Source organism: Lonchura striata, chromosome 6 (assembly GCF_050655825.1).
Source record: "Lonchura striata isolate lonStrDom1 chromosome 6, ASM5065582v1, whole genome shotgun sequence".
NCBI lineage: Eukaryota > Metazoa > Chordata > Aves > Passeriformes > Estrildidae > Lonchura > Lonchura striata.
This window is the reverse complement of record NC_140708.1, coordinates 25,195,366-25,218,166: the sequence shown is the minus strand read 5'-3', so window position 1 is coordinate 25,218,166 and position 22,801 is coordinate 25,195,366. Positions and strand designations below refer to the sequence as shown.

General features: G+C 35.9%; 1 protein-coding gene across 1 annotated transcript in view; it reads left to right on the top strand.

Annotated features, from left to right (window-relative positions):
* Positions 1 to 833: 833 nt before the first annotated feature.
* Positions 834 to 22,801, top strand: part of PDE6C (phosphodiesterase 6C) — a 44,599-nt gene continuing 22,631 nt past the window's right edge. The window contains exons 1-17 of the mRNA XM_021540164.4: positions 834 to 3,072; positions 11,315 to 11,467; positions 11,574 to 11,663; positions 11,896 to 12,036; positions 12,522 to 12,596; positions 12,685 to 12,749; positions 12,856 to 12,922; positions 13,635 to 13,682; positions 13,886 to 14,035; positions 14,715 to 14,858; positions 14,943 to 15,011; positions 17,120 to 17,266; positions 17,643 to 17,750; positions 17,857 to 17,966; positions 19,999 to 20,086; positions 21,266 to 21,366; positions 22,440 to 22,547. Coding sequence (XP_021395839.1) covers positions 2,593 to 3,072; positions 11,315 to 11,467; positions 11,574 to 11,663; positions 11,896 to 12,036; positions 12,522 to 12,596; positions 12,685 to 12,749; positions 12,856 to 12,922; positions 13,635 to 13,682; positions 13,886 to 14,035; positions 14,715 to 14,858; positions 14,943 to 15,011; positions 17,120 to 17,266; positions 17,643 to 17,750; positions 17,857 to 17,966; positions 19,999 to 20,086; positions 21,266 to 21,366; positions 22,440 to 22,547 — 2,144 coding nt within the window. The 5' untranslated portion in view covers positions 834 to 2,592. The remainder of the gene's footprint in view (positions 3,073 to 11,314; positions 11,468 to 11,573; positions 11,664 to 11,895; positions 12,037 to 12,521; positions 12,597 to 12,684; positions 12,750 to 12,855; positions 12,923 to 13,634; positions 13,683 to 13,885; positions 14,036 to 14,714; positions 14,859 to 14,942; positions 15,012 to 17,119; positions 17,267 to 17,642; positions 17,751 to 17,856; positions 17,967 to 19,998; positions 20,087 to 21,265; positions 21,367 to 22,439; positions 22,548 to 22,801) is intronic.

Here is a 22,801-nt window from a genome sequence, read left to right as displayed (position 1 = left end):
CTTATGACATGAGAATGATTATGGGACAGCCCAGTTATATCTGAAATATTTTATTATAAAGAAAATGTATCACCTTACAGTAATATCTAATTTAAAAATCATCTTTATTTGTTATCTTGAAGTACAAATAGTGTAGTTTATCCTTTGTAAAAAGAGATGAGCATGAGGGAGATTTAGTGAAACCATGATAAGCATTTTAGGTGGTCTTTCACATAGAAAAAAAATGACAATGAAATGATAGTAAATTTGTTCATTTCCAATAAGGTAAACCCCCAACCTCCCAGGCACCCAAAAAATGGTGTCACTTGTTCTGTTTTTCTGTATTTAATTATTGTCCCTCCAGAGGGTGACATGACACTCTATTTCTCTGAATTAATGTGATCACAATATAAAGAATTGTTGTTTAAATTGTTTTATCACGTGTGATAAAGATGAATGTCTAAGTCTTACATAGAAGTTAATTTTTTAGAATGTTTTAGTTGGGTATGAGACAGATCCTCTATAGGCACCTTCTACTTCAAAGAAACTACTATGTGAAATGTTCCAAAGTCAGTAAAAAAATACGACTGAAAACATAATGCAAAAAAATGTTATTATTCCTTCACTGAGGCTCTTCAACATCCTCTTCTTTTAAAGCAAAGAATAAAAAGTAATGAGCCAGAAATTAGGAAGATGGCAGGCAATAATTTAACTCTATATAGTTACATATAAAATTCTTTTCAAGTCTCTACTGCTTTTATATGTATTGATCAAATATTGAAACTACTAATATTGAATTTGAGTAAGAATAAATGTGCCTTTCTTCTGCTGTTTTCATGTAAACAGAGTGTTCTCAGTGGCAAGAACACTCTGCTGTGTTGCCACAAGTTCCTATCACTGGGTCACCTGTCAAGATGCTGCAAACTCACACACCCACCAGGGAGGGGCCTGTCCCCCAGGCTGCTGGGGCAGCAACCCAGTCAGGTAAAAGGAGCCAAACCAAATTGTGTTTGTAATGTGCTGATTGTCATTACCTTTTAAAATCTGTAGAGCATCTGGAGTCTGGCAAAAAATTAGTGCCATACATAGTGTTTCTTATCATGGTCAGAGGGAAAAGTAATGTTAGGTGTCATTGACCTGCTCCTTGTGCTTGAGAGTATCTATGTCAGTTGCCCATGTTGATTCTTTGAGATCTGTTGATAAAAACTAATGCTGACACACTGTGGCTTCTGACAGACAGGTGATGTACTTTGGCAATGCTCTTCAAATTAAGAATGGCCAAAGGGTGTATGTTTTATTTTCTTACACCAAGAATCTCTCATTGCTTTTGATCTATGTGGATGCCATAAACAGAAGTAAGACTAATTATACTGCAGTCTTCCTACTGTGCTGGAATTTAGATCTGTTTCAATGAACACAGATCATTACTGTCATAGTTGGCACATAAATTCAGCCTTCTCACTCATGTGGCTTTGGAATATTTGCTCCTTAAATTCAACACATTTTCCAGCATTTCATTTCCATTCATGTATGTAATGTTGAATTTCTAATGGCAGGAAACTTTAAACATGTATAACCATATATCTGTATAGATATGTGGTTATCTATGGTATATCTGTGACCAGAATCAAGATTCCCTCTTTGCCTAATGTTTGTCAGCTATTATCTTTTTTTTGCTATTTAATAGAACAGACATCTCCAACTTTTTCTGAAGAAAGTGTAGACCCTGACTGAATATTTATGCTTATAGAATAAAAATTTTACTGTTTCCTCAGTTTGAATTTAATCAATTTTCTGATTTTATTCTTTATTTTGGCTCTCTCTTTTTGAAGGAAAAAAAATAGAATAAGCCATATCTGGCTGTGCCAAGTCACATTCTAATTCTTTTATTCCATCTCCACCTAGGTAAATCATTTGAGCATTTGAGGAGGTTCAGACTTCTGTAAGGTCTTAAGGATTTCACCCACTTTATTCATGTACAGCTTCATAATTATTTACTTTTAGTAATCCAATTTCTATCTTCTCTTGACTATTTCAAGGAAAGCTAAGTTCTACCATTTAAAAGACTTCTTCATAACATTCTGTTTTCCTGCCCTTAAGTGCCTCTGACAAATACACGTGTGTACATCTGTGCACGTGTATAATGTGGGGTAAGGATCTGGGTGGAATTTATCATATGAAGTTTTAATAGGAACTTCTGTGTGCACAGTACAGTGTATATATATGGTGAATGGAGGAGATAACATACAGGTACAAATATCTACACATCAGACAATTTTATAAGAATTCATTTGTTAGTTTAAAATGCTAAAATGACTCCCTGAGGATTTATGAGCTAAGAATGCTCAGGGGTTTAGTGTCCTGACATCTCTTTAATTAGCGGTCTCCAAGATCTCACACTAAGAAGATGCTAAGCCAGTGCCTTCTGTCATATCTCAAGAGTATCAGAAGGCTTGGAAGCCACAGAGGAAGATGAATGTATTATGTCTGTGAGCTATACAATATGTACAAAGTACATCTTTCTTACTAGTAACAGGTTAGGACTTCTTGCTACCATTCCTGCTTTGATGGTGATGCAGCTCTAAAAGAAATCCTAAGAAAAATCCAGAAAAAATGGGTGAGGTAAATAAAGATGCCGTTGAAAAATACTTGGAGAACAATCCCCAGTTTGCCAAGGAGTATTTTGACCGAAAAATGAGACCTGAAGTGGTGGGAAGTATCTTTAACGTGAACCCTGGAGATGTGAAGGAAGGAGTCAGCTTCAAAGACATGTCCCGTCTGGAGGAATGTAACATAATTTTTGAGTTGGTATCAGAAATTCAGGATGAGGCATGTGTTATGGAAAAGATGGTGCACAAGGCCCTGCAGAGGCTGGCCCAGCTGCTGGCAGCTGATCGGTGTAGTCTGTTCATTTGTCGTTCCCGAAATGGTATTCCAGAGGTAGCCTCCAGGATTCTTGATATCACTCCAACTTCCAACTACGAGAAGAATTTGGTGAAACCAGAAAATGAGACTGTTTTTCCTCTGGACATTGGGATAGTGGGATGGGTTGCTCATACCAAGAAGTTTTTTAATGTACCTGATGTGACAAAGGTAAGTGACTTCTCTCGGGGAACGGGGTTCTGTGCATTTGCTTCTTCCTGCCCAGGGTTTGAGACAAAAAGTTGTTCTTCAGGAAACTGTCAGAGACAGAAATCCAGACCAACAACATGAGAAAAGTGTCAGCAGAGATGGCTTAAAATCCAATAGAACCACATAATGTAGCCTAGTTAGGCATTTTCAGAGTCCTTGTAGTAGTTGTAATATCAATGACTATAATAATGGAAGAGAATATTAGATTAATAGAGACTATTAAATACCTGAGTTTCTGCTGAACAAGACAGGCTTGTATTCTGTTTGCCAGTATAGGCTTGCAAGTGTTTTCTGGAATCATTTCATGCTGCCATGCATGCATCTCTTAATCATTTAATTTGCAGCTTTTGTAATGAAGATGTATCCTTATTAGTAAGTGAATGAGGACAGAGGAAGATGGTGTCGACATACATGTTTAGCTTTATGTCAGTGTTTGATTTAAAAGTGGTTAGATTTTGAGTATATCTGGATCCAAGGCTTCTGTTCAAAATCATCTATAGAAGAAAATGATTGAGTCAGAGCTGTTCTGACATTTTTGAAGTTCCTGTTGAATCTGTGGTGAATCATCTTCTTTCTTTAAGGTGTGATAAGAGTTTATTTATTATATTATTTATTCATTTTATTTAAATATTTATTATAATTATTTATTACAAACAATTAAAATGGTGAGTGTCCTAACAAAACTGAAACACGCATGTGTGAGGTCTACTTTAGAAACTGTTCTGAAATACATGGAGAAATGTAAACATGCTTTGAATGTTAAGATTTCCTTAAAAATAACTAGCCTTGCATCATCAAACGATGGCATCTTCATTTCTTTTAGTCTTCTGTTGAAAATCTGAATATATTTAAATGGTGCTAAGATAATTATCAAGATGACAGTCTGGATTCTCAGTATTTCCTATACGGTCAATTTAAAATTCCAGAATATTTTAGAGATAGAAACCACTACAGTGTCCTAAGCTCCATGTAAATAATCAAAATATTTACACAGCAATTAAATATGTTTTGCAGTAGGTAAACGAAAATTGATATATTTTACCATGCTAAAAGTTATAAAGGACTGCTTTTAAAGCTCAGAAACAAATGAAGATTTATATATAGGAAAATAACATTCCAATATACAGTAAACTGCCTCAGCTGTAAGTAGGAATCACAGGGGCAAAGAGAAGACTGATTAATTTGAGAAAACCATCAGTTCGTTTTCAACTGACCACTAATATCCTTTCTTCAATGGCTGCTGTTCTGACAAGAAGTGTCTGATTTATTGCCTCTTACCACCACGTGGGGAGTATTGGAGGATAATCTGTCCAAGTTCATAAGACTGATTACATGAGAAAAGATCAGGAGGATCAGAAAAGATGTGCCTCCTATCAGACACTGCACTGCTTCTTAATATCATTATGTCAGAGGTGCCCAGAGCAGGGCTAACCAAATATTTCTGTGTTTGCAATAGTATTTGTTCAAAATTTTGTGACAAGCCTTATTTATATATGCTTAAGTAAGAGAACTTTTTGGATCCTGCTAGGGCTTTTGTGCTCATAAATTAATTTATGTCAACTGAGTATCTGTTATTCTTCAGTCATTCTAAGGTAATCTGTCCTTAGGAACCCATTTACTCTTTTAGGATTACTGAGGTCTATGCCATTAGGCACACATTAAAAAATGCACTTCAACTAGGATTCCATTAATCTAAATTTGGTAAATAAATATCACCGGAATATTGACAGTTTACTAGATAATTGCAAAACTCCCAGAGACTTCTCTGGAACCAAGGTTTGATATTTAAAAACAACTTTAAAGATCTCAAAAATGTCAGGATTTTCATTCTTTGTGTACAAAAAGTCAGTGTCCAAGTTCAGACTCTTCACACAAGCAGACTTCCCAATTATGCCACCAGAATCTTTATCTCCATAGCAAACCCTGAACTGCAGCTTGAGTCACTAATGTTTAAAGCATAAAATTAGTCCATGGGAGCAGAAATATGCTGCCACTGAAGTCTTTATTACGTTTTAGAAAGGATAATTATTTTTCAGTTCACTACATATACACTTCAGTCAAATAAGATTGTCTGCTATCCAAATTATGAACAAAAAATAACAGGAAGAGTTAAGCCAGAGAAGAATTTTTCCCCTAGTGCCTTGTCAGAATACAAAATGCACAAGATTATTTCTAGTTAGCTATAGCACTTTAAAAATGTTATTTCTATCCACTTTTTACTGTTGACACAGTCCATATCCAAACAGCATAGTGTTTTTTAAGTCTCAATTACATGACAACATTGACAAACGCATGGTGTGACATTTTCATTCTTCAGTCATTACCCCTTTATAACAAAAATAAATGCAATAAAAGATCACAAGAGCAATAAATAATTGAAAAATAAATTACTCCACTTTTAGTGCCTGGTAACCAGTTCTTTAGGGATTATCTCCTTCTAACTGGAAAGGTACCAATAAACGTGAGGAAGCTCCTCATCCTGACTAATGCTCCAGAAAAGAAAAGCGAGGAAAAGATCCAGACCTTCGATAATTAACTTAGTAGTCAGTCTCCTCCCCACAAGATTATGGACCTGTTGACTGTGAGAGCTAATAGTATTTAATCCAGGATTGAATAGTTGTGAGAAACAGGAGGCCAGGCAGAAACATTACCCTAATAATTTGTCTCAAATTATTCACAGGGTATAGCAGATTATGTGCCTCAAATATGACAAAGTAAAATAATAGGGTACAAAAAATTTGATATGTCCATTAATATTCTTTTAACAGTAATTGATAACACAGACAACATTATACAGGAAAGTACATTTTTCTCCAAGGCATTATTTCCAAATAAAACTAAGAACTAAAAAATACTTCTACAAGGCGTATGTCATTTTTGGGGAATCAAAATCTCACATTATCAGCTTGTAAGAACCAATAATACAGAATTTATATATTTGCTTTAATCCATAACCTATTTAAATTAAAGCACTGTTCCTTTCAATTCAAAGCTATTTAAAAACAAGAATTTAATTAAGGACAGGAAACTCAATAAATAATATGATTTGTTTTAGTTGAGTAAATATAAAAATGGTGGGAAAATGCTTCAAAATAAGTGAAGGCTTTTGGATTAGATCTATAAAGAGGCTAAAATATTTTGATGCTGAAATAACTAGCCCTCATTTTTAGAGGTCTTGCACTGGAATTTACAACCCCCAGTACAATGAAGGAACAAGAGACCACGGGAGATTCCAAGTCAGATTAAGCAGCCAGAAGAGTGATTGTTGCAGCACCTAATTTAACCACTGGAAACCCATGGTACAAATCAACTTAAACACATCTTCAAGTTGCAAGCATTGGTATCATCCCTTTGTAAGCTGATCCAGCTTCAGAACAGCAGCTCTACCCTTTAACCCAAGAGTGGGAGAGACTTTAATTCCAGGCCTGTCTAAACTGACAGGAGTTTCAGATTAATGTGGATGTTCTGGCCTCCAGACTCCAGGCTGTCTGAGGTAGATTTTTGCATGGGAAAAATATGCACTGTAAATGTTAATGTCTGCTCCTCCATTTTATCTTATCTTGATAATAAACACCAGATTGTCAGAATCTCATACTCAACAAATATTAACTAGAAGAATGGAAACATATTCCAATCTTCTATAATGGCAAAGATTTAATCAATTTACCAGAAAATATTTTAATACAAGAACAAATTCCTATTCATTATGCCTTCCAGGAGAAAATCCCAACCAATTATTTCCTTTATTTACTATTCTAACAAGAAGGTTTCCAAAACTGAAGAAACAAAGTGCATTAAAAATGAAAATTAAAAGCTCCCTTTTATCTAATTTTCCTTTTTTTTTAATGTGAAAACCCACTTAATATAATACAAATCAAATTTCAAGAAGTTACAAAATAGTCACTATATATGCCAAATATCAAGCAGGCATTTCAGTGACATAATTGAAAATTCAACCCCCAAATGCTGTTAAATATATATTAACGTCTCCTTGATTCAGTTTCAGAACTCTAGTCATGTTGACAATAACCAAGTCAGTTTGTACTGTAATGCTAGTAAGTTACATCTTAAAATGAAATTTACATCCCTGACAATATGTAATTTTTGGAGTGTGGCCTAAGAAAGGGGCAGGTAGATGGTTAGTATGTGATTTTTATTTTCTATTCATACTCAATTATATCATTATGAAACAAAGAAATTGTGAGTTGAAATTAGGCTAAGTAGAAGTAAGAGATGAAGCATTATAGCGCATTAGTAACACCTATCAAGCGGTTAAAATTTTGAGAAATTTGAGCCAATGCAAGACAATCAATGGAAGAACAAAAGATCAGGAAGAGAAGAAAATCCTGTAGAATTACCAGAAAGAAACCCAGAAACCATGTGGAGATGATGCAAAAAAATATGTGCAGTCTGAGCTCACCTATCCAACACAGAACCTCCCACCCAATAGGGGTAAAATAGTCAAAACTGCAAGGGGTCACAATAACCCCTTCTTCCTCTGTGCTCTGCAAGGGGAAAGCGGTGGAGGAAAACAGGCATCTGCTGTCTTGGCCCTATCACCTCACCTGCAGGATTAATTCTTATCCCTTGTGCGTTGGGTCACTTGAACCACAGGCAGCAATGCAGGGAGGAGTGGCTGGGAAGCTGCCTGGCAAAAAATGACCCGGGGGTGCTGACCAACAGCAGCTGAACATGAGCCAGCAGAGCCCAGGTGGGCAAGAAGGCCAAGGCCATCCTGGCTTGGATCAGAAACTGTGGCCAGCAGTTCTGGGGCAGAGATTTCTGCCCTGTACCAAGCACTGGTGAGGCTACATGTTGAATCTTGTGCTCACTTGTGGGCCCCTCACTACAACAAACATATTGAGGTGCTGGAGCATTTCCAGAGCAGGGTGACAAAGCTGAAGAAGAATCTGAAACACAAGCCCTATGAGGAGTGGCTGAAATAGCTGGGGGTGTTTAGCCTGGAGAAAAGCAGGCTTAGAAGGTCCTTATCAATGTCTACAAATCCCTGAAAGGTGGGGGGTCAGCCTCTTCTCCCAACTAACAAATAATAGGATAACAGGAAGTGGCCTCAGGAGATGTTCAGATTGAATATTAGGAAACATTCCTCCATTCAAAAAGGTTGTGCTAGCTGGTCATGATAGCTAGGCTCTGGTGCTGGCTTCCTGCAAATCCAGGATATGTTGCATATCTCAGGGCCTATTTAAAGAACTGATCATGTACAGTAAATAGCTTGGAATCTCAACATTAAATTAAGATTTAATTATTTAGACTAGCTAGTAGGAAATGTCTGCAAATGTACTACAGTTAGGGGGTTAGCAGCAAATTTCTTCTCCATAATTTCTCTTTTAAAGCGTATTTTGTGATTTAACTTAGAGCTGGAAGTTCAAAACATTGTTCTAAAAGATAGTTTGATTCATAGGTTCAGGTTCAAGTAGACTGTGTCCACATTCATGAAGTCATGGAAGCACCAAGATGTTCTTCTGGCTCTGGTACTGCAGACCACATTTCTTGCTTATTTGTCTATGAACATCATTTCTTAGATATTGTAAAAAGTGATTTTCTTTGGAAAAAAGAAAGAGCTTATGCTCCCAAGAGAAAGTATTTTTACAACTCTGTTGGAAATAAAGGCTTCAAAACTCCTAGGAGTTTTTAATAAAATATCCAATAATGAAAAGCCTAAATCTGAGCACAATGTTTTGCTTGTATATGCAAATCATGGGAGACAGGAGTCCTTGTATGTGTTGTAGGAATGCTGCCAATTCATTAGAAAGTATTTTTATCTTTCTGCTTCACACTGTCTAGGCACAGGATGGCTTGTGGTTACTAAACTTTCTGTTTATTAACAGAGACTTGTATTAAAATGTTTCTATCCTTTGCAAAAATTGCATGACCAAAACGCTTCTTCTGAACACTTCTGATCACCTTCTTGTACCTTCATTCTGGCCTTATTAAACAAAGTAAGAGACAGCAGCTGCTGATTCAGCTCATTTAGTGTCTACAGATCCCTTTTAAGTGTTCAGAAATCCAGGAGCGTCAGAAATGTTTATTTATTCCTTCACAGCAGTATAGAGTACCCTAAATCCAGGAACCTGGGCCTCACCAGGAACACTAGATGCTCTTAGTGACACAGAGGGACTACAAAACAGGGTCAAGTTCCCTGTCTAATTTACTGGGTTTTCAATGTTTAAACAGTCAGAAGCTCAAAGCCACACCCAAGTCTAGAATGGTTGTGTCAGTAGATAATACATCCCACAGAAAACTGAGTATTTCCATGTAATAACATACTTGTTTAGCAAGCTACAGAACAGTATTTGATTCTCACACAGAAGAGATAGATGGATGTCTGTTACAGGAGATACTCCTATGCCTTTCTCTGAGAAAAACAGAAAATAATAAGTCAGGGAGTTTGTTGGAAACAGAGAAAGCGTCCCGTTTTCACATAGACAATATATTCAAAAGTGGCTACACTTTCCAGGGATCTAAATAGAGCCTGATATGTTGAATGAGATTCATGGGGAGGACACAGACTGTCCTTAAGGGAGTCAATTCTCTACAAGAGAGCCCAGGGCATAAATACAATATTTAAGAGTTACTTCCAGACATTTAATTTGTTTCTCTGAAATGCAGCCCTAGAAGGAAATATAAAATGTAAACACAAAAGGTCTAAAGGCTATGAAAAAAAAGGAAAAAGCCCAAATCCTAATATTTTGATGACATAATAAAATTCAGTCTTTCTTGTTAGAGTTGTATATGCTATAAATTCAACCTATACTAGAAACAATTGCTAGAGGGAAGAGGGGCGAAAGGAAATTAAGAGGAAAAAAATCTACATAATAGACAAACAATTTTAGTTCTGCCATTTCCAAGCATTGTCATGCTTGATTTTATAACCTAGAAAATGCTTATTTGATTGGGGTTTTCTTCAAGCAGCTTTATGTATAATCTATGAAAGCTGAAGTTCCATTATGTGGCATCCTGCAACATTCTCCAGCCTGTCAGCAAGGAAGACACCTTGGGATGCACCAGGCAGATGTCAGCTGCCTAAGCTAAGGCAGGAATGAATAGCAGCAGTGTTTGCCACCTCTGGGCATAGACATGCAGTATAAGTCAGCTGAGTGCTCATCTCTGAAGAATTACTGACATGTTAGCAGTGAAATGTGAGCGGATGGAAAAGGCTCTGTGAAGACAGTGTCTGGATATTTTATCTGCTTAGTAGAACCATGGCATTTCTCAGTATGCATGTATCAACAGATTTCAAACCTCCAATTCATATCTCACCTCATTCGGATGTATTTTCTTAATAACATAACAAAACATAACAACCCTTGACAAACAGATTTCCCTGAAAATGTTTAAATCTCTTTTTTTATTAAAGAGAACACTAAAGGCTTTGAAGAAAACACCAATGATTTCTTGGATATGAGGAAATAAAACAGTTATCCATGAAACATGAACTAGCTTCTCAATATTTTTACATTAAAAAATTAAAATAATAGCTTTTGCTAAACCCTCCTCAACATTTGGTTTTGAGGATGAAAATGTAAATATGGAGTATTGAGTTGCCGCTCATTCATTAGTCACATGGCCTTATTCAACAGGATCACACACTCAACAAAAACAGCTCTGGTCCTATATCCTATACCTATAACCTCTTCTTTCACCAAAAGAGCCTGTAGAGCAACAGGGATGGGAGTGTGTCAGACAGGAAGGATTAAGAAACAGGTCAGCTAGGTGAATATTTGCTGGGGATGCTTCTCTGCCATAAGTATTTTATATAGAACAGGAGGTACTTTTAAATATTGTATGAGGGAAATGCATAATGAATTTTATTTACTGAAATAATTAAATAATACTAAACATTAACATAGCTATGAAGTCATTCTCTAAAACATAAGCTATATATATTAGATTCCCAGGTAGTCACAAGATCATATATTTCCCATATTTTTAATTCCACAAATTCCACAAAACTTGGTTTCAGAAGCTATCTTCATAACCAATGCCTCGGTTACACTTGTACATATAACTCTGCAAGATTGACTTAAGTCTGAGAGTGGTTTTTTTCAAGTATAAACCTACTACACTGTGAAACAGTGCTCACAGCATTGCAAACATCTGTTACCAAATAAAATGATCATTTGCTCTTGGCATGATAATTGTTGTGCATTTAACTTACGATTTTTTTCCCCTTTTCTTTCAGAACAGCCATTTTTCTGACTTCATGGATAAAAAAACTGGTTATAAAACAGTCAATATGTTGGCAACTGCAATTACACAGGGTAAAGAGGTGCTTGCTGTTGTGATGGCACTCAACAAATTAAATGCCCCTGAGTTCTCAAAAGAGGATGAAGAGGTAAAATGTCACAAAATAATACAGCTTTTAGCTAAACAAGTAGTTTGAGTGACTCTATATCTTAATTTAATACTTTTGTTTTGTTTTTGATCTTTGTCATTTTTAGGTATTTAAAAAATACCTCAACTTTATATCTTTGATGGTAAGAAATAATCATACGTCGTATCTCCACAGTATCGAATCACGAAAAAGCCAGGTATAGAAACATTTTTTAATAAAAATACTTCATTTTTCTCTGAAACAATTATCATTCCCACTATTTTATATTTTTGCAATCTTATTGAAGTAAGGATACAGTCTATTTATTGTTTTTTTAATTTGTTAACAGTGATGCACCTTATGATTTCATTCTGGAATGCCTAGGATTAATATGTTTATGTTTTCTTATTGTTCTGAACATTATCCTCTTTCTCTTTTGTTGCAAATAGATGCTTTTGTGGTCTGCCAACAAAGTATTTGAAGAGCTAACAGATATAGAACGACAGTTTCATAAAGCACTGTATACTATTCGAATGTATTTGAATTGTGAAAGATACTCTGTTGGTCTGCTGGACATGACTAAAGAGAAGGTAAAAGCTATTTTTTTCCTACTTGCTAGAAACTCCTAATGTGAAATCTCCAAGACATAAAGTTCCCATGCTTTCTACCTCTTTGGGATAAGTTATTTAAAATTGAACAATGTTACAAATATTACATGCAAAATAAAAATATGGCAAAGGATACAACCAAAACAAACATAAAGGCTAATTCTGAAATACTTTTTCATATTCATACTTCAATGTAAGAAAGGTAGAGGTGCAGGTCTGATTATTGCTTTAGAAATAGAAGAACAATTAAGCTGTACAACTATTTAGGGATAAGATTAGCCTGCAATTTGCTGGCAAACATTTCTTGTCTGGAATATAATTACTAATGTTTTCTTAATACTATCTGAAATATGACCATAGTAAACTAAGTAGAAATAAAAATCAAACTGTAATTCACAGATGTGATGTTATCTATGAACACAGAGCTGATTTGTTTTTTCCTTTTTCCCTGTGTATCATTTTCTCAGGAGTTCTATGATGAGTGGCCAATCCGGCTGGGGGAGGCAGAGCCTTACAAAGGCCCCAAGACACCTGATGGACGAGTGAGGATATTAATTTTTCTTTTTATGAAACTGAAGTTTGACATTGAAGTTCTACAAGTCACCTAGATGTTTTTATATTTTTATTTAGGAAGTCAACTTTTATAAGATTATTGACTATCTGTTACATGGACAAGAAGAAATCAAAGTCATTCCGTGAGTATTCACTAGCAGATGGTGAATGTGTGGTAATTAGACATTGCTGGGATAGAATAGCATGTCTACATTGTAGAAATAAATTAATTTCATTGTCTCTCAAAAGGTCACCTCCAGCAGATCACTGGTGTCTTGTCAGTGGATTGCCAACATATGTGGCTGAAAATGGTCTTGTAAGTTCATAGCAAAACTAAAAACTAGCATTTTAAATCATGCAGTTGTTCTGATTGAACAAAAAACCCCCCAAACATCCCCATGACCAAAATCCTCTACAAAAATACCATGATGCTTCCAGTGACTTTTTTTTCCAGTAAAATAATTTGAACCATTATTTGGATGGCCTCAGCACAAACAGTGAAAGTAACAGGATAATTTCCCTCAGATTGTGGTGATATCAAAGGAATAATATATGTGTCTGATGTCACTTTCCAGGTGTGCTAAATATCACAAAAATATCAAAGTAAGAAAATCATCACATGCAAGATTTAATTTTTTTCTTAAATTCCTATATCTTCTTGCACACACATATGTAATTCAAAGTCATGTATGACAGCTATGAGTAACCCTGTAGCATTTTTAATAGAAACCTTAGTACTCAATTATTTCTTTCAGGAAATCCCCATGCCATTTTGAACTGGAAGTAATTTTCTTAAGCATTATGCTTTTGCACTGCGAGACACTGAGGGACTTTGCTACAAACATCCCAAAATAATGTCTGTTAGAATAACCACATGTAATTTAAGAGGAAGTTTTAGTTTCTGTAGCTAGCTAGGATGCCCACTATTATTAGCTTAGAAAATAAATATTCCTTTTAAAAATATTAGACCAAGTTTTGATGCACATTATATTCCACTTCAAGAATGTGTCATTTTCTTTATGCTGCAGATTTGTAACATGATGAATGCACCAGCAGATGAATACTTCACATTTCAGGTAAATTCAGTAATGCTAATAATTACAAATTTTGTAGAAAAGTATTCTAGTTCTTGCCAATAATTGCTTATAGAGTTGATTGTATAAATAATTTCTCATTTGATTGTGATGCACAAAAAAAAAATATTTACACTGTTTATGTCCACAGCTGTATTATTACTTTCAAAGAAATACACATTTCCTGGTTTTTGGTTTCCCTACAGAAAGGACCAGTGGATGAATCTGGATGGGTTATCAAAAACGTCTTGTCATTGCCTATTGTCAACAAAAAAGAAGAAATTGTGGGAGTTGCAACATTTTACAACAGGAAAGATGGAAAACCTTTTGACGAATATGATGAACAGATCACTGAAGTAAGCTTAATAGGATTAGAGGGTTTGAGGAGCTATGTGATGTTAAAAAAATACTGCAGTAAAAAGTCATTTTCATATGTCAAAAATTTTTCAAATAGGCCATATTAACATCTAGCCAAGTGTCTATCTTCTTCACAACACAGTTTCTTAAGAATCTGGGATTTTATCTCGCTTTATGAAACTGAAAATTTTTGAGTGATGATTTACATTCCAGCAATAAACAAAAGTTGCTTATAACTTTACTTTTAATCCTCTGACTTTTTAACAATGGTCAGCATCTCCTAAGTAGCAGTGGCTAAGCAGGTATGGTGTGCTGCTTGCCAACAGATGCCAAGCCTGTGACCATGGGAGTTCACAGAGCATTCATAACTGCATGCACTCAGGCAAGATAAGATGCTACACAGTGTACCCAAGTCCACCCACCTTACTTAAACTTCATAAGCCCCAAAGTCTTGTATATAAAGTGGAAATATTAATTACTTGATGAGCCAAACATCCTTAGAGGCTGTGAGTGCTAACAGAACTGGCTGAAGGAAGATAAATGGGTCTAACAAGTACAGTGGCACCTTGCTTTTCAAGGGGCACTAACAGAAATGGGACTTTAAGAAAACTAAGTTCAAATTTTCAGGTTCATTCTGTTGTCATGGCAACATCTCTGCTTTACTTGATTTTGTTGCAGACTCTCACACAGTTCCTGGGGTGGTCTGTTTTAAATACTGACACTTATGACAAAATGAACAAACTTGAAAACAGGAAGGACATTGCTCAGGAAATGCTTATGTACCAGACAAAGGCCACCCCTGCTGAAGTTGAATCTATCCTGGTAAGTTTCTGTACACAGTCACAAAATTAAAATAGGAAGCTTACTACACAAAACATGAATTTTCTTACTCTTTTTCATTTTTAGAAATACAAGGAGAAACTGAATGCAAAAAGTTTAGAGGAATGTGATCAAAAGGATCTCATCAGGATTTTGGTAAGTCATTAAACTGAAAATTCAGGTGGTGTATTTACATCAGAGAGTAATGTGTCCTCATAATTGAAAAGGTTATACATGGTGAAATCTGGATCAAATACAACTAATGTTAGCTATCAGTTCCACAGGCTAGATGGAGTTGATTTAGTAACACATCCTCAACCTCTTCTCTCCTTCTCTCTGCAGACCCCACTGCTACCCACGGGGAAGCATTCTGTCCCATTCTGTACATCAAGAAACTTGGACAGTCAGAATTACATAGACATTTTTATACTAATGACATTTAAAGTGTTAAATTTCTTAAAATATTCATAGAGAAAATGCTGTAACTGAATTTATTGTATTTAATTCTGAAAATAAAAGAAAGGGATATTGTGGTGAGGCCACTTTTGTTGTAGGTAAGAGAACACATGTAGGAGTGTCCAGTGGAACAAATTTATTTTCAGATTATTTTTCCTGCATTTCTGTAGGCAGAGAAGTCTAAAGACAGTGACCTGTGACTCCACAGTGACCACCTAATGAGTTCTCTGCTCTACTACTCTGCTACTACCAAAACAAAAATGAGTTTGTACTGCAGTCCTCTGGCTGCCTTAGTATTTCAGTCTAGAAAGGTACTGTCTTTGGAAGAAAGGTCTTATTTTTGCATATTTAGTGCACTTCAACAGTCCTGGAGCACAGGAATTGGCCTACTTTATCTGAAAAAAACCTCAAATTAAGAGCAAAGACGTGCTCTGAATGAAAACACTGGATGAACTTCCACTGCTAATGGATCAAAACAGAGCTAGGCTGAAGAAAAAAGGCTAAAATATACACAAATCTGTTGACTTCCAGTACTAACCACTTCACATATTTCCTCCTATTACACCACATTTGCTAATGTACACGTAGCCATAGGGTAAAGATCTCATTAAACTCTTTTTAGTTATGTATATGTGCATGCTGGAATGCATTGGTGGTTTTTTTTACTGGCTTCCACACAACAGATGCTCACACAGCTTGCAAGTGGTGAAATAAAAAAAATCAACAGACAGTGTGTAGCTTCACATGTCTTTTAAAGGAAATTTAATTTAGTAGCATGACAATCTTAAAAAATAATAGACATTATAAAATTTCTCCATGGGTAGAGCAAAATCTGATTATTCTGATACAGGCTCTAAATTTAAAAACATAATACTGGTATGAATTTTAAAATCTACAAAAACCGATTTATTTTTTCAACATTGTGAAGTCACAAATTCAAAGGTCTAATATTTTCTGCATTGCCAAGGCTACATGCAAATGCTTTATCCTATTAAGACCTGGAATCCCAGATAACTAATAGGATAAAGTAAGTGCTCCTAGATCTGATGATTCACCAAGTAATGGGTCTTAAAACAACACTGGTCTAGGTTTCTTTGTCCTTGATCTCAGATCTGCGTAGATATGAAGGAAAAACCCAGGGAGAAGGAAAGGGATGATCAGCCTTACTTGTTGAAATATATGCATACATTCAGTCGTCTTTTTTCTTTCTTGATAAAGTGAAGATTCTTTTTAATTACTGAGGAGGAAGGGAGTAATTGTGATAATAGAAACTATTTTTTGTGTTGCATCAGACTTCCTTGAAGAATTCTTGTTTGGATTGGAACACATTCTTTAAAATAAGATGCTGCTCTCTCTAGGCTTTGAGAGAGATGAAGAGTGTTAGACAACAGTTCACTAATAGCACTAATACCAGTTAGGCTATTCAGTGTGAATCTCTATCTGTATCTATACATACAAAATAGGCAATTTAATTTGGTTGAGAAAAAGATTAATGTAGCCTTAGGCTAAAAGTGGAAGAATCATGGGATTTTATACCAGAGAAGAGAATTTCCAAGGACTAATATTTCTAAACTAGGGAAGTGTTGAGATGGTTACAACACATTTTGTTGGAATTCAGAGTAGAAATTGCCCAAGGCTTTTATCTACTAATTTTGAGAAGAAAGCCAGCAGTATCATGATTGTATTTCATAATTTAATACATCTTAGTTCATAGTGACACCTGAGACCTTTGAAGACATAGTAAGCATATTGTCCTTGAGCAGTACGTTCTTGGCAGAAAAAACCCTGTTTTTGATATTTCCTTACAGAAAGAAGAATTACCTGATCCAAAAGATTTAGAACTGTATGAATTCCGCTTCAGTGACTTCCCTGTTACAGAGCATGGCCTGATAACTTGTGGAATACGACTGTTCTTTGAGATAAATGTTGTTGAAAAATTCAAAGTCCCAGCTGAGGTCTGGTTTATTTTTCTTGTTAATATTTATTTTTAAATAGAAGAAAAATAGTTGGTTTTACATGCTTTAATCTAGAAGTAGGCAATACTACAATATTAATGGTATGGTTAACAATCTTCCATTTTCAAGGAAATGTTTACATATCTGTCAGAAAAACATAAAATTAATCCTGAATTGTGTAAGATAGGTAAGGAATTAAATCCACATGCATCTGTGTAAGAAAAAATTGCTGTTTTCATGTTTAATTCAATGAAAAACATTTGTTTTCAAAAAATTTGCAAAATTAAGTCATTTCATATTCTATTCTAGTTATTTAATGGGAATTCCTTTGTTCTGTTTCAATTAACAGCTGTCTGTTCCCTTTTGTTCCCAATAGGTCCTTACAAGATGGATGTACACAGTCAGGAAAGGTTATCGGGATATCACTTATCACAACTGGAGACATGGATTCAATGTGGGACAAACAATGTTTACCCTGCTGATGGTAATGTTGCTAATATTAACCCCAAATTCATTAACTAGCATTCTTTCAACTCCAGATGGAAAATTCAGGAAGACACACACTAAGAATTATCTGTTTTCTTTTACAGACAGGAAAAATAAAGAAATACTATACTGACTTAGAAGCCTTTGCTATGGTTGCTGCTGCTTTCTGCCATGACATTGATCACAGAGGGACCAATAACTTGTATCAAATGAAGTAAGTATAAGTGATCAAATATATGGAAATGTACTCCTTTTAGTGGAAAATAAATAGAAAAAAAAATTGCAAAAATATAAGGTATCTATTCCATACTCATCTGGCATGAATAAATAATTATGCTACAGAAGATTTCTGCCCCAGAGGACTTCAGGCAGCTGAAACAAAAAGACAGAATGCCAAGACAGATTCTTAGAAGGATCTCCTGAAGCTGCAATCAATTTTTAAGACTAGGTTTTTAAAACTCTACCAATGCTTGTATTGTAGCAGACAGAGCCTCAAGCCCATGAGAACACAAAATAATTAGTAAAGTAAATTAAAATCCATAATTGGATTACTTTTTCAAGTCCGGGCACAAGCACTTTTCTGGAAAGTGATTCAAGATGTGATATAGACAAGGGCTAGTTTAGAAGGAGACAAAATTTTTTGCTCTGTTTTCCACTGTCTAATTTGACTAGTTCAGTTGTTCTTCTCCACACTCAGTTTCCTGATATAGATCTTTTCCTGAGGTGTAATCTCCTATGCTACACAAAAGTCTGAGTCAACAAGCTTGACTTCTACTGCTGGGTCCACAGGCCCAGAAGTTACACATAGTGAGGTTCACACTTTGCAATTCATGCCGTAATACATTCTGAGAGAATAGTCTAAAGGATTTCTTTGTGATTTTTACCTTGTTTGTTATGAAACTATATTAATTCATTTAAATTTTCCCTTATATTAAAGCATTATGTATCATGGTGAGACCCACTCCTCTGAGGAGTGAACATCCTACCATTTAGTGTTTTATGTGATCTGTGTGGGGGTGTTCCCATGTGCTACCCAGAGAACACATTTCTCAGAATGTTACGTGTATCAGAAGATTACAATTTTCTGGCTAGTTTCCACCAGCTGTATCTTCAGAGTGATTGATCCAAGCCCTCTGACCCTGAATCCACTGCTCACATTTCAGCCTTTTCAGCCTGTGTGCTAGAGCAGTGACGCAAAGGGATTTTCTGATTATTCCCAGGGATTCTCCAGGTGACGTAGGATAGAGAATGACAGATGCTGATTCTTATTCAATGGACTGCCTCTCATCCAAACAAGTTTAAGGGGGGTTGTAGCGGGTTGGGTTTAAATCTTCCCACTGTGGTCTTCCTTAGATGAAAGCCCTCTACATGAGGTCATATGCAGTAAAGCTATTTATAGAACTCATCAGGCTTTACCACGATATTCCTAATCACATCAGAAAATATGGGTGCCATGTAGCAATCCACCTTGGGTTATCTGGGCTGTAAGCCAAAGGAAAAAGGAGGAAAATACACTTCCAAACATGTAGAACTACCTGGAGCCCATGTAAGTAGGATGCTTCTCCCTTCATCTCACAACCATAATCTGATGCAGAATTTCCTCTTCTTGATGCTTAGTCCAATGTCAGGGGAACACTTTAAGACCTGTGATAAAATGGAACAAACCTGAGCTATCAGGACTTTTGCTGTCCATAAAAAGGTAATTTTGGGGGAGTGAAGTAGCTCAAGAGCGTTAGAGGAATTAAATTCCATTATATTGTGTGGTGCAAAACCAGCACATTCCATTATTTCAGATTTATGTTACAGTTGACTAAAATCCCAGGGCACACCACCCAGTCATTACAGATGCACAAGAGTTCAAAAGCCATGCTGCAGAATAAACAGTAAATGATGGATAAAGGCTACTTTTAAGGTACATAAAAGAAGCACAGATTAAACAAACAGGAAAACTAAACATGCAGGACAAAATGAAGCCGTATTTTAAATACCAAAGTTTTTGAGTTTTGAGGCATCTAACAATGACTTTGACTTTAGTGGGCACTGAACACCCAGCGCTCTCCAAGTTCCATCATTACTCAGTCACAAAAACAAAAGGAATCAAGTTGGTTTTTTTTCTCTGTATCATACCAATAGCTAATTTACACAGATTACACTATCATACCAAAAATATGAAAGCGGAATAAAAACTACTGCCTTCAAATCATATATATATTGAATAATCTAAATAATTGCTAATTTTTCCACAGATCAGCTGCTCCCCTGGCAAAACTTCACGGCTCTTCCATTTTGGAAAGGCATCACCTAGAGTACAGTAAAACCCTGCTGCAAGACGAGGTACATCATGGACAAATAAACACTGAAGAGGCAGTTATGTTACAATGTTACAAATGTACTGGTTCTCATGCATATCTCTAGGTCCACAAAAGAAATGCTAAAATTCTCAAGTTTAAGACAAATTCTTATGCATTTTCCACTTTTAGAGAAACATCAGTGATTCGGTCTGGAACAGATTCACCTCAGACAGAAAAGCTTCTCCTCTGGGCCTCACTCACACTCTTCAGGTTTTTTCTGCTTGCACTAAAGAGCTGACATTGAAACCAAAGCAGAAAATCTAATACATACATATATATATATATATATATATATATATATATACACTTGTCATCAAGCACCCCGCCTCATCCCGCCTCAGCCGGCCCCGGCGCTGCTCCTGCGCTGCGCGCCGCCCGCCCTGCCCCGGCGGCGCCGGGCTCTGGCCCGCCTAGTGCAGAACACACTATTTACACTCCCTGCCATGGGGTTCGGAGGGTGGTTTAACAGCAGGGCATGCACACATGCAGCCCTTCCATCCCCTGTTTGCGGCAGAAGGGCAGGCACCCACTTCACCCTCATTTTCCACTTCTAATCCCTGTGGTGATGCTGTTGCCTGACCTCGTGAGGCCGCGGAATGAATCCTTACGCTAAGCAGTAGCACTATGTTAATAAAATCCCTAGAAGGTTTATGACATGAAAACAAACAAACCTTTCCCTTTATTGATGGCAATGTACTTTTTCAAATGTGAGATGCCAGGGACTGACTCCTGCTCTCAGGCACAGCAGCTGGCGGGTCCTCAGGAGGCTCTCACCAGCAACACCACTGTGCCCTGGCTCATGCAGACCTTGTATCTCTGTTAAAGAAGGAAATAAAACCAAGGCACTTAGAAAAATGCTGTATGGTGGTCTCATTCCCTTTGCCTGAGGAAAAAGGACATTGCACGTACCAAGGCAGGTCACACACACTGCTGCAGGCAATTGTGTCAACCCAGTTTAACAGGAAGAAAAAGGGAAGTGGAAAGCTTTAAAAGTCAGGAAAATTAGGTTAATTGAATGTGAATTTTAAATTTTTATCGTTATTTTAATTTAAGGACTGTATTTGGCCAATTTTGTAATCCTATTCTGTGAGACAATCTGTATAGTACAAACGAAAGACAGTGCTATTAAAGGAATTGAAATCCTAAACTTTCCACCTTGCAGAGTTTAAACATCTTCCAGAACCTAAATAAGCGCCAGTATGAAACCGTTCTACACTTATTTGAAGTTGCAATAATAGCAACTGACTTGGCTTTGTATTTCAAGTAAGTACTAAATTCTGTGTAACTTCCTACTGAAAAAATCAATCCTATCAAATGTGTAACTGTAGTTTTTAGTTGTTTATATGTTTATATGCACAGAACATAGCTCTATTTAACATTGTTCTTGAGTCTAAGTCTTGCAAAAACCAAGACATTCTTAGCTTGATTATAAGCTTTCAAATTAGAGGATGCATGAATGTACATAATACTTAGTAGGTAATAGATTTAGTAGGTCATTCCTATATACTTTTAGTTACAGCAAGCACTGTATACCAGAAGTGTGGATTCAGTAGCCTAAAAGTGAGGTTATGTGCATGTGTGACATTTAACACACCATACAACAGATACTCAGTAAGCAGAAGCATGCTGAAAATTTAAAAAAAATGGGAGACATCCACTGATCCCAGTGCTAAATATGCCAACGACTCCAAATTTCAATCAATTCTGTTCTTAAATTAGTGAATTAGTGTGCTTTAATAATGGGTATCTTCCTTAAAAATATGTGGAGACTTTCATTTTATGACTGGGACAATTTAAATTCAGAAATTCAGGGAATTGTTTAATAGCAGTTACTAAGATTTGGAGAAGAGTAATTCCATTATTTCATTCATTCAAAGAACAAACTAGAAGATTTATGAAGCAATAGCAAGACAGGCTTATGTTTTTGATAGTTATTCTCAGTCAGGTCTTAGTAACTCTTAGGATTCTTGATGGGAGGGAGTGGCAGAGCATTTATTAGTATTTGCTTCACTTTTCCCAATTCAGTATGTTACAAGAAGTAATAAACATGTAATGCTAAAAAATGAGAATGTCACCCCGAAGATTTTAATCTGAAGAGGTAGGAATTTGATTGTTTCTTTGTCAGGAACTCTGACATTATTTCACATGCCAGTGGTATGTAGCAAAATCGAAGTTCTAGGTTACCTAAAAAGTTTGCTTTCAACAGCAAAGAAGTATTACTATGATACTACTATGAACCTACTTGAGAAAAGCACAAATATAATAAATACAATTTTATATTTTATTTTTAATGCAGGAACTCACATTCAGTAATATATGCTTTATTGGTTTAACAGGAAAAGAACTATGTTTCAAAAGATTGTGGATGCAATTGAAAAAATGGAAACAGAAGAGCAGGCAATTAAGTACATCTCTATTGACCCAACGAAGAAAGAAGTCATCATGTAGGTGGTTAATATTTTACTCCTTATTCAATCAATTATCTAGGACTAGATTTTAAAAGAATTTGGGCCCCTTAACATGCAAATTTGGACTTAGTGCTATTGTCCAATGCTGAGAACAACCATGATTTTAATTTAGAAACTGATGCCTATAATCTTCTTAAAATATGCAAAATATTAATTCATTTGGCATCGTAAATTCCTTAACACCTAGACCTTTTATTTTTTTATAATCATCCTAGTACTGGATAGTTAGG